At 35.9% G+C, this 13,200-nt stretch overlaps 1 protein-coding gene across 2 annotated transcripts in view; it reads left to right on the top strand.

Moving 5' to 3' along the window:
- The window catches only part of LOC138698213 (cytochrome c oxidase assembly protein COX18, mitochondrial), a 39,131-nt gene that overhangs the window by 13,857 nt on the left and 12,074 nt on the right, over positions 1-13,200 (top strand). For both annotated transcript variants that reach the window (XM_069824003.1, XM_069824002.1), the window contains exons 2-4: positions 1,684-1,824; positions 2,068-2,215; positions 11,527-11,651. In XM_069824003.1, coding sequence (XP_069680104.1) covers positions 1,684-1,824; positions 2,068-2,215; positions 11,527-11,651 — 414 coding nt within the window. The remainder of the gene's footprint in view (positions 1-1,683; positions 1,825-2,067; positions 2,216-11,526; positions 11,652-13,200) is intronic.

The following is a 13,200-nucleotide window of genomic DNA, read 5'->3' as shown; positions in this document are numbered from 1 at the left end:
GCATTCCAGTCCCTGATAGTACGATTGAGAAAAGAAAACTTTCCAGTGTCCGTCCTCTATCTTCTTTCCCTCAATTTATATGAGTGGTCGTTCCTTGAAGAGTAATTTGGCGGTTGCAACCTATTTTTTATTTCTCTCCAGGCAGGCTCACGATGGACAAATGTGTAACAAAATGTAGCAATCTAAACCAATCAAGTGACCAAGTGTAAACAGTGAATATGTGATGCAATATAGATCATCATACAGGTTACTACCACTGAGTACAGCCCTAATGCGAATTAGCTCATCGCTTTAGAGAACAAGCGCTACCCTCTTGCAGTAAACCTTTGCCCTTCATAGGGACAGTCGAGTTCATTATTATTATTATTATTATTATTATTATTATTATTATTATTATAATATAGGCCTGTGTTCTACAAGTCATGTCCGAAGCAATTTATGTGGAATTCCAAAAGCTTTCATTCTTTGTTGTAATTGTTCTTTAGTAGTAAAATTGAAGGCGTTAAAAATAGTATGAGTATGTTTTCAAATTTTCGCATTTCTTTTCAAACTGTCGGCCTTTTTCTTCTAATTCGAATTCTGCATTATAAAATAACTTCTCTGTGTTTGGGTGTTTGGTTGAAGCCCATCTGCTGCATGCTGAATCAAGCAGTGATAATAATACCTAATTGAAAAATAGATCTGTACATTTTAAAATTAATGAGAACTCGATTTTCAGGTATCTGGAGTGATGTAATCACTTCCAGATGCTTTATGTTGCTTTAACTTATTTGTGCTGCCTTTTATGTACCTTATGCAAGGAAGATTCTTTAATTAACGATTAAGCTGTTTGAAGTTCAGCAAAATTATTTGTATTATTATCAGTTACATAATAATTGAAATAGTTTTTTTCCTTGTGTAAGCTATGTCTTCTAATCCAATGAATGAATGTGTTTTAGAGTCTGTTATAAAATCACCAAAATGGTATGTTATGACTTTGTCTTGTGTACTCGTACATTTATGCATTAAAATAAACCTCTGGAATAAGATGTGCCATATGATTATTTTGAATTTTATTTAAACTATCTCTTTCTTAATATTTTGTAGCTACTTCGTTTAATAATGTGATGTGGCATCTTCAGCCTTGCTGCTAATTTTCTTTCTTTAATGGAATTAGCACAAAACCTACAAAAAAGTAAAATTAAAGACATGTCTGCCTGACAAAGCTAGGAAAAATTAAAATCTATTCATACATCTTGATTACACAACTTTTAACGCTGTATCACTTCGGAATATGTATGATAAGATCGAAACATGTAAACACGGTACGTTAGAATTTAACACAAGAAAGTCTTATCATACATATTCTAAAATCTATTATAGAAATAGCCTCTTCTAGTAGTCTAGAACTTCTGTATTATATTTTCATAGTTTGCAATGATATTAAATATATATTACAAAAATGTATTCTTTGATTAGGGCATAAGTGAAAGCGAACATTTGTCTTCAGATCTCAATTTTAACTCTCTTTTGATTTTTTCTGAATGTAGATACTGAATATATTTCATACTAACCTGTGTTCTTTTCCGTCCAATTTATTTTAAGCCTAGTTTGTATGTTGTTTTCTGTAACTTATCCTTTGGTCTTATATTAAACATTTATTCATCTGTATATAATTAATTCATTTGTGTTTTGTTTTTGTAGAATTACATTCTGGCCAAGGTTGAAAATCTTCAACTACTTGAGATGCCTGAATTAGTAAAGGAACTGAAAAAAGAAACAGCTATTGCTATAAAGAAGTTTAATTGGAGTGAGAAACAAGCACGAGTAATTTATAATCGATCGGTAAGGTAACAAAATTGCAAAATATGTTCCATGTTCGTTTTGAGGGTAAAGTAAATCAAATTGAAATGTTTATGAAATTGTGATATAAGGTATCATAAATATGTGAAATTAAATTAATATAGTCCATTGATATAATTGTAAGAAGATTTGTTTATCATTACATTTGCATTGAAGAAGTTATAAGAAATTAGTCACTTAAATGAATAAGATTATATTTTTTGTATGTTGCGTTTTTTATTACAGTTAAAGAAGCAATGGAATGACCTTGTAATACGTGATAACTGCCATCCATTTAAGGCCAGTTTACTTGTCTGGGTTCAGCTGCCCATGTGGATATTTTTGTCTGTTGCTTTGAGAAATTTAGTATACATGCTGCCTCATAGTGATGGTGGTAAGATATCATTTTTTTAATTATACACACAAAACTTATTTTAGCCACTTGTATTTTTGTTATTATCATTACTGCTGTACTGTTAAAATAATAAAACTGTTACGTCATTATCGTCATATCATCATCATCATCATCATCATCATCATCATCATCATTGCCGTAAACATCATCAGCCACTGACGTAGCTCAGACAATAGAGCATTTGATTATATTGATTCGAGGCTGCTTTCGGTCGTGAGTTCGAATCCCGCTTGTTAGAAACAGTGCCTTATCGTATTTGAAAACACTAGGCTGTTTCAATGTACGACTCTTGTCATTAGAGCTTTTGGATGCATAATATTCTTCCAATGCAGCCCGATTACGCTTCCAGTCATGAATTGTACTTCTCAGGATACCAGAAATAGTTTCCCCTTCATCCAGTCGCTTCAAAATATCCAGTTTTTCTTTTAAAGAATAAGTAAACTTCGAGCATTTATCAGTAAATGTCTTAGAGAGCATGGTGAACTTCTTCCACGTACAACCTGTGCTTGAGGTTGACTGAGAGCATGACGGGTTTGAAAGTGATGGGGGGGGGGGAGGAAGAAGGTACGTACTGTACTATATGTGAGTAGCCAATAATAATTACCCTACTGTCTGGATGAGAGAGAAGTTACTGTAATCATTGTGCATTATGGTCTTCTGCATTAAAAATCTCCAGAACCACTCTTCTCATAAATTGTTTTCTTCAACTTATATAGAAATATTATCACTGTCCGGGTGTGCGTTGACATGTATATAGTATCACCATATCATCTGCTGTACAATCTGGTAAAAATGACTGTTTTATTTCTATTGCTCTACCAGGTGTGTCAAATTGGCGGCCTGTGAGCTGCATGTGGCCCTTTGCATGTTATTTTACGGCCTGTCCTGTCTCCTTTTAAAAATAAGACTACAATTTAATTTTGTATTTTACCGCACAAACTCCAGTCGATCTATCGAAATAACTGTGACGACTGTTGATATGCTTGTCACCTATTCGAAACAACACTTACTACTTAAGACAGAAATATTTAAGATTGACTATCCAGGTGGGCGAGTCATCTGTTTTCGGCATGTTAACTACATTTAGTTTCTCAATTGAGGAAATTCTAGCGAGTTCTAACCTATTCTGTTGTCTTATAAGGAGGCTAAGTTTAGATTTAAGACCTCTCCTGGCACCAAATAATCAGCCACCAGCATAGCTCAGTCGGCTAAGGCATTTCCTTGCTGATCTAGAGTTGCGCCTGGGCGCAGCTTCGATCCCTGCTTGGGCTGATTACCTGGTTGGGGTTTTTTCCGAGGTTTTCCCCAACCATAAGGCGAATGTCAGGTAATCTATAGCGATTCCTCGGCCTCATCTCGCCAAATACCATCTCACTGTCACCAATCCCATCGACACTAAATGACCTCGTAATTGATACAGCGTCGTTAAATAACCAAGTAAAAAATAACACATAATCATCCTATCATATCATCGGGGTAATGTAACTCCGCATTCCAGGCACCCCAACCTCTGAAGTGGGTTACAACTAAGCCACTGCCAGGAGAGAAGACCAGAAACGTCGAAAAGACAACCTGGTGACATTGGTTAAAAAAATAATAAATAAATATGTCATTGTTTCCCATACTAACAAGTAAGAGACAGTTCTATTGCAGCTTGCAAATCGGATGGTAACTTATAAAGCTAGTTAACTAACAATTTAATAAACTCATTGCATTTTTAGTTATATTTAGTCATACTCACGTAATTCTGGTGTGATGTCGCTGTACAAGCCATCCAGGAAAAGAAGAAGAGGGAGAAAATTCCAAGAAAGATAGGAGCTCAGTTATTTTTGGACGGAGGTGGAAGGTAAAATTGTGTATGTTATTTGCAATGCATCCATAAGTGTTGTCAAAGAGTATAATGTTAAACTACCCTATGATACAGCTCATAAAGGAACTTTTTTCTGCATTGAAGGTAAATTAAAAGAAAAAAGCTAAAGGAAGTGAAAAATAAATTGCAAAGACAGCAAAGTGTATTTATAAAAGTGAATAAAAGTAGTGAGTGAGCAGTGAAAACCAGTTATGAAATCAGTTGTTTATTGGAAAAACATTCAAAATCTTTAGTGAAGGCTCCAATATTAAGGAGTGTATAATTAAAAGTGGTGTAAATAGTCTGTCCAGAAAAAGTGAAAGTGTTCCAAGAAACTTCGTTGTCAAGAAACACAGCCAGTGGCTCAAAGAATAACTGAAATAACTGACGATTTATGTGAACAACTCCAAGAAGTATCTTCATCGTTCCATTGCTTTTCAATAGCACTTGACGAATGTAATGACATTGTTGATGTGGCACAAATTGCATTGTTTCTTCGAGCCTGCGATGATAGTTTGAAAGTTACTGAAGAGCTTTTGGAATGAATTTCCATCTATGGAACTACACTACTACTGGGGAAGACATTTGTGATGCTGTATGGGAAATTTCACAAAAATACAAACTTTCTCTCCAGAGGCTCGTGGCTGTGAATACAGATGGCGCTCCAGCAATGATGGGCAGACAAAGAGAAAAATAGCTGAAAAACGAATATCCAGAAAAACCAAAATTGCAAACTTCCCACTTTCTTATTCAGCAGTCCCTTTGTTCCAAAGTGCTGAAAATAGACAATGTGCACAAGACAGTGAACTTCATTAAATTCAGAGGGCTTTACCATCGCCAGTTTCCTTAACTCCTTCAGGATTCATTCACTCATTTAGTGTTCTGCCCAAGAGCAGGTCTTTTATTGCAAACCCAACTTTCGCCAATCTTTTCTATTTTCTGCCTTCCTTTTTGTTTCCTCATATCCATATATCTTAATGTCGTCTATCATCTGATATCTTCTTCTATCCTGAACTCTTCTCCCATTCACCATTCCTTCCAGTGCATCCTTCAGTAAACAGTTTTTTTTTTCAGCCAGTGGTCCAACCAATTCCTTTTCCTCTTCCTGATCAGTTTCAGTATCATTCTTTCTTCACCTACTCTTTCCAACACAGCTTTATTTCTTATTCTATCTGTCCACTTCACATATTCCATTCTTCTCCATATCCACATTTCAAATGCTTCTATTTGCTTCTCTTCACTTCGTTGTAATGTCCATGTTTCTGCCTCATACAATGTTACACTCCACACAAAGCACTTCACTAGTCTTTTCCTTAGTTCTTTTTCCAGAGGTCCCCAGAAAATGCTCTTTTTTCTATTAAAAGCTTCCTTGGCCATTGCCCTTCTCCTTTTGACTTCCTGGCAGCAGCTCACGTTCCTGTTTATCGCACATCCCAAGAATTTGAAGCTGTCCACTTGCTCTACTACCTCATTTAGAATTCGCAAGTAGGATGTGGACATGAATTTGAAGGGCTACCATTCTACACGGAGGTTTGCTGGTTGTCTTGCCACAACATACTAAAGAGATTTTATTTACTTTCGGAAGAAATAATACTGTTGCTGAAAATGTAAGGTGACTATGTATTTCTTTTTTAAGGATCTGTCATGGGTACAAGATCTTCCTAGTAGATATAACAGGACACTTAAATAATCTAAACATCAAACTCAGTGACGTGCAGTGGCCCAACAGATTACCCAAGCAGCCGCGTAGTCAAGTTTTCTTTTCCTTCTTACTACGAGGCGTGTTCTTAAAGTAAGTTCCGTTTTCAATTATAGCCGTCGCATCGCTGCAATCGTTATTTTGCGCATGTGTGTTTTCTTCTTCAGTCCTCAGGCAAGCTGTGCATGCAGTTTCAGAGCTTCAGTCCGTGTGTGTGGTTAGTTGTGATCAGTTGAAATGTTTAAAGTGATCGAGCACCCCGCCGACTGTGAGATGCGGTCTGTTAGCCGTTTCTTGAATGCGAGGAACATCAAACCAGCTGACATTCATCGTCAACTTTGTGATGTGTATGGTGATGATGCCATTAGTGATGGAATGGTCAGGAGATGGGTTAGGAAGTTCAACGAGAGCCGCATCTCTGTGCATGACGAGCAGCGTACCAGTTGGCCATCTTTGATCAATGATGATTTGGTGCGTGCTGTCGATGAAAAAATTCATGAGGACAGGAGATTCACAATTTCTTCGCTTTCCTTGAATTTTCCACAAATGTTGCAGAGTGTTCTCTACAAAATTGTGACAGATCAATTACGATATCGAAAATTGTGCTCACGATGGGTACCCAAGATGCTCACCGAGGAACACAAAACCAAACGAACTTCCAGTACATTGAGCTTTCTCACACGTTACAGTGAGCAAGGCGATGAGTTTCTTGACCATATCGTGACAGGTGACGAGACTTACTAGGTGTCTCACATGACACCTGAATCGAAGCAGCAGTCCATGGAATGGAGGCACACTGCATCACCAAGGAAAAAGAAATTTAAACAAACCATGTCAAGACGCAAGATCATGTGCACTGTTTTTTGGGACAGAAAAGGACTCCTACTCATCGAATTCTTGCCTTGGGATGAAACCATTAATAGAGAAACCTATTGTCAGACATTGAAGAAGCTCCGTCGCTCAATTCAGAACAAGAGACGTGTGATGCTGACCGATGGAGTTGTGTTGCTTCATGACAACGCTCGGCCACACACAGCTCGTGACACCCAAAATCTCATCTCAAAATTTGGCTGGGAACAAATTGACCATCCCTCCTACAGTCCAGCTTTGGCTCTGAATTACTTTCATCTCTTCCTGCACCTCAAGAAGTTCCTCGGTGGTCAACATTTTGATGGCGACGATGAAGTGAAAACAGCAGTGCGGGTGTGGTTCGCATCGCAGGCGAGCGAATTCTACAATGAGGGGATAGAAAGACTTGTGCCATGACTCGATAAATGCCTCAATAATGGTGGAGATTATGTTGAGAAGTAATTGAAGTGTGAGGAATACAATGCAACAAAAATGGTTTGTAAATATCTTCCCATTTACTTACTACACCCTTTTGAAACTTACTTTAAGAACACGCCTCGTATTTATTTTTTTTTTGGGGGGTTATTTTACGACGCTGTATCAACATCTAGGTTATTTAGCGTCTGAATGATATGAAGGTGATAATGCCGGTGAAATGAGTCTGGGGTCCAGCACCGAAAGTTATCCAGCATTTGCTCCTATTGGGTTGAGGGAAAACCCCGGAAAAAACCTACCTCGTATTTATATTTGATTCGAATACTTATAACTTTACTAATACGTTGGTATTTGGTACCCATTTTTTTTTTACAAAATCTATAAGATTAGGTCTACTGTAACTACTGCCTAAAATTAAAAATAACCTAATATTATAAAAGACTACTCCAAGTATTGGTAAGTCGTGACGAGCTATTCCATCTTGTTGGGGAAACATGTGGTATAAATCGTCAACCCAGAAATTCATCAAGAAATTTTGTGTGCTTTGATGATTTGGAGAAAAGCGCTGCAAGCCCAGAAAGAGTAGCAAAAACTTCACGGCATTCAGGAATACTTGAAGCACTTTGGGACAGTGCTAAATTTAAACAGTGTGCATAACAGTGAACAAAGAGAGCTTGTGGAAAAGACGCCTTAATATTAGCTTGACACCGTGTAATGAAGAGGCCATCACTGCACTTCTCTCTGTGCGATAAGTTTCTTACTGCAGTTTGAAAAGTCTTGAATATCTCTTAAAAATACGATCAGAATGTGCTGCCGCTGTTTTGTCCTCATTTACATCACGGAGGCACACATACCACTCTACCACCCTTACTTCAATCATATATCGATAAAGGAGAGAAAATTGTGATTTATTTGAGACGTCAGTTGTCTCATCAGCTAATATGGCAAAAAAAAAATCAGATTTCTGTAATTGCTGTTTAATTTCCTTATTAAGTGCACTGACAACAGATTAAATTAAATCATTTTGATTACGATTTGGTACACCTTTGAATACTGTAGATGTCTCCAAGTAATTTTTTAGAAGTGGGTCGTACTGGGTGGTTTAGTCCAAAAGTTCTAAATAATTACCGCGGTTGTTGGACATTTTCGACTTACCGTTTCCTCTAAATGAAAGTTCCAGTTTTGCAAGTAAGCAAACGGCGTTTATAATCTTTCCAGAATGTGTCTATTGCATGTTACCTTTTCATTATGTAGAATAATACTTTGTTGTGTTTGGTCACTTAGCTCAGTTTCAATATGAACAGTTCCAAAAGTCGCAAGTGCGTTAAGAGCACGAATATGTGCAATAGCAACATCATGATTCCGTATTGCTTTAGTTAAATTACTCTATTTAGCTTTTGTTGCTGAATTAAATTATCACCAGACATAATCAAAACTTTTTATTGCACTTATATACACGTACATAATGTTAACTACAAAGTACCGGTACAAACAAACGTGAGAGAAACAGTATCCATGTTGAATCTTTCGTTCACTACTTTTAACACTTGAATATAAATAATTGATTAAATGGCGATCTTACTCGTGTTAATTGCGTGAGCCGCACATGCTTACATAATTAACACGAGTAAGATCACCATTTAATCAATTATTTAGAAACAGTATGTTTTACACTCATTCGACTTCGCGTACACAGCCAGCCCAGGCAGGCTACCGGCTGCTTGGGGTATATGCATCTACTACAGTCTCGTGAGATGTCCCTCATTGGTTAGAAGTTATGATGACGTGGGTTGTCATGGCAACTTCCATGCTAACCTGCATTCAGCACTGCTGGCATGCTGGTGCCAGCTCGGGAACACAGTATGTGCATTGTATATGCCTCATCACGCGACTTACAATTAACAAAACGTTTAGAAACGTTTCAGGACTTTATGATTAAATAAACAGAAAGTTTAATCATGGATTTACGTAGATATCGTTATTCTTATAATCAATCAGTGCTTGCAAGCCGTACTTGTGTTGCTTGGGTGGACTGCACGTCACTGATCAAACTACAAGTTAGAGACAAACTGTTAGTTAACTCACATGTTTGACACACTGGCTAGTTAAAAAAAAAAAGTTGATCTTGGAGCAAAATCATTCAAAAGAAGGTAATCTGGTTTACCTTCTTACATGTGAACTGTTCAAAATTGAAAATCAAAATTATAATTTTTTTAAATACTGTGAGGGAATACAGAATATATGAGTGGTACTTTAAGATCTCAAGGCACATGAGGACGACTTTACTCCTTTTAATGGCCTCTTTTCTTATAATGTCAACAGTGCTCCTATTTCCTTACAGATGGAACGAATTGATCTGCAAAATTATTCAGTTTTAAAAGAAAAATACCGAGAAGTTGTAATCCCAGAAATCTATTCATATTTAGGGAAAAATATCCGCAGATGAAAAAGTTTGTAACAGAAATCCTGTTTACTTTGGGAGCACATATTCATGTGAACAGCTGTTTTCACTTATGAAAGCTAACAGAACAGCTCACAGGTCAAGTCCACAGATGCCAATCTTTCTTTTATAATGAAGGTTGTGTCTTCAGAATCCCTTTCTCCAAAATTGGTGAAAATACAAGCAGTGTCAAGTAACTAGGAAGAAGTCGAAAAATATTTTTAGTTGGTTGGTCGTGTTTCTGGTAAAGTACTGTGTTTTATAGCTTTTTTCTTATGTTTTGTTCTTTTATAAATTGCAATGTATAATCCGGTTTAAACTTGCTTTTCCTTGCTTTGTTTTTCTAGTGAAATACTCCATTTTATAACTTTTGTTAATAAAATTCGTTCTTTGTAAATTGAATTATATGTATAACCTGGATTAAACTTGCTTTTCATAACATAGTCCTTATAATATTACAGTATTTATTTATTTAATTCAATGCAGTGGCATTCGACTGGAGTCATTGGCCGTACAATGGCGATTAAAACCAAAATGAAAGATAGAAAACAAAATAAAGCAAACAATGTACAGAGTAAAACTGCGAAGGAGGGATGTCAGTACTGCTGCATTCTTTCTCTGGCCTCCCAGTATCTATTCACAAATCTGATAGATGAAAACACTGGACAAGTCTTAATGTGACTTGAGTCCATGTTTTCTAAACATCCACAGAGCATGCAATGAGGGCTGGATAGTACACCCAGTCAATAGAGATGATTAGCCAGACTAGCCAGACAGTCATGACCTACTGTGGTGCGGAACATCGCTACAGCTTCTCTTCTAGGCCATTTGGGGAGAGAGGAGTTTAGTGTTTCTTTCCAGTGTTTATCCTTAATTTGTTCCTCCAAACTGTAAGGAAACATTGTCTCACTCGACTTCTTATATGTGTAGATGCTGTATGGAATGGCAGCATGCTAGGATATGAAAAGGTCATTATAATATTATAGTGTATTATTTTAACATATTTTTATTTCCATTGAAACATTTGTTAATGTATTATCAGCTATAAATATGAATTGACAACAAGCGAGAGCTCAGCTATTTAAAAAACATTGATAAGTTTAGCAATGGCAAGATATATAGATCATGTGTGGCCTGCAAGAGGTTTGATAATGCATAACACTGCCCGCAACCCAAATGAGTTTGACACATCTGTGTTATAATAAACTCTCGACAAACTTGAAGCCTACAGTCCAACAATTCATTTTATATAATAGTTGTGCCTTTGAAAACGTTTGCATTTTTAAAGTGGCTGTGTATTACTGGATCAGGTTTCTGCTGTATTCTATTAGCTCTAAAAATACACCTATGTTACCTCAGGTAGTCGACTCATCATGTCGCAAAGAGGCAGATTGCATGCTATACACAGTTTTAATACATTAATTATTTTGGACAAAACATTACTGCTTTTTTTTTTTACTAAATCATTATGAACACGAACAGATTATTTATAGACACTACTCAAACTTTCGGCTATATTACATATACGAGAAGTTGAAAACTGACGACATTCTGTTGATGTTTTATTAACTTTCATGCTTTCTTATTCTTTCATGAAAGTGTTTTAAATCATATACTCCTTCCTTTCTCCAGCAGACATCACCTTCAAACAATAAACATGCAAAACAGTTTAGATGGCTTTTCTCGTCGCAGACACACATTCAGGAAATCCTGTCCTACATAGCAGTATTATTTGTCTTTCTTGCCTCTTGTAACACTCATCCATAATATTCAAACAGCTGTATCTGCACATGTATTGAAAATGGGACACATGCTTTATGAACGTTTTACTCAAAATAGTCCATACTTTCACCACGTAAAATATTTACTGTTCCTTCTGGATCACCCTTTTTCACTTATATTCTAATAGACTTATTTAATTTTTGGAAAAAAAGAATTATATTCACAAAGTTTGGTCTTACATTCTGTATAAATGTAGTTCCAGGTTATAAGCTAACAAATATTTCCTTTTTTTGTAGCTGCTATGGTGACATATCTTGAACTGAGTGTTGGGGGTTTCGGTTGGATTCCAAATCTTCTTGTTCCTGATGAGTCTTTGGTATTACCAGTTGCTCTTGGACTTATCAATCTTGCCATTGTTGAGGTAAGAATCACATTAGCTTATACTGTAATACAGATTTTTTATCGATTTGGCTTACTAATGTACTGGAAGGAATACCTTAACATTGCAATTAAACTACAACACACTTAAAGCTACTGAACTTTTAATTAGAACCGTCTATAACTTATCACATACAAATATATCTAATTACAAGACATATTTTGAATTATAACAATGGAGACGAACATTTTTTACTTTGTAAGTCATCAATGGGTCACTTCAATTTGAATACTCTGGTAATTTACAAAGATAGTACATGATATTTTCAATTGTAGACCTATTTGAATTATATAAATAAAAACATTTTAAAATTGTATATCATTACTATGTTTAAAACAATGTATATATGGGTTCACCCTGTGATAGTAGTTAAAATTAAAGTAATGTTAAGGCCTATGTACACTAATCTTTTTCAGTAGTTTTGAGTAAGTGTACAATGAGATAATATGATGTAGACTCCTGTCTTGGAAAAATGATTTGTGAACATATTACCGTATATTGACATAGTCAGTGGCGTCAGAAAATCTGAGAAAAAAAATATGTATATATTCTGTTTGAGATTTAATTTTGATATAGTATACCTTTACGGGGAAGGGAAGAAAACTGCTGAGTCTGCTTACATGTATTGTCTAGAGAAGAATGTTGAAGATTGAGCTGTTACTTACGCACTGATCATCTAGACCAGGGGTCGGCAAACTATGGCTGCAGACCAAATCAGCCCACCACCCCTTTTTGTATGGCCCGCGATCAAAATACATGCTGTACCATCTGTCTGTCAAGTTGAGGTGTGACAAAGACCATATGTAGCATTTCTATAGCTTTACATTCACACTTTGCCGATGCTTCTGTTGTGGAAGTCAGCGCATGTGCACAACCATCTCGCCTTCTCCTTTTCTTCTACCTCATGCATTTCGGTAGAGATTTTAGTGCCATATGTATCATATTTTCTGAGCTAAAACATCAGTTCTAGCATCGTTTTTCCGACCTTGATGCAAGTGCCAAAGAAATTTACATTTTTCAAAATCCATTTGACTGTATAATTGAGGAGCTTCCACCTATCCATCAACTGGAAGTGATTAATATGCAGGTTGACATGCTAAAAGCCAGCTTTCATGAGAATAATGTAACAGAATTCTATCAGTGTCTTCCAAGTGATGAATATGATCAGTTAAAATCATACACTTGGGAATTTATGTCAGTATTTGTCAGCACCTACCTTTGTGAAAAGACATATTCATAGATGAAGTATGTAAAATCTAAATAAAGGTCAGTATTAACAGATGATCATTTGCAATCAGTTTTGATGATAGGGTGTACTAATTTTGAACCTCAGACTTGTGAAATATTATCTCAAAAAGGGCAATTTCATTCTTCTCATTAGTAGACCTACACTATTTTCTTCTCATTATTATTATTGTTATTATTATTATTATTATTATTATTATTATTATTATTATTATTATTATTGTTATTTTCGTTTAATTTATGAAAATTAATTTTTATGGTTATTTAAGTGCAGCTGGAAAGATTA

The sequence above is a fragment of the Periplaneta americana genome, chromosome 4 (assembly GCF_040183065.1).
Source record: "Periplaneta americana isolate PAMFEO1 chromosome 4, P.americana_PAMFEO1_priV1, whole genome shotgun sequence".
NCBI lineage: Eukaryota > Metazoa > Arthropoda > Insecta > Blattodea > Blattidae > Periplaneta > Periplaneta americana.
This window is presented reverse-complemented; position numbering and strand designations above follow the sequence as displayed.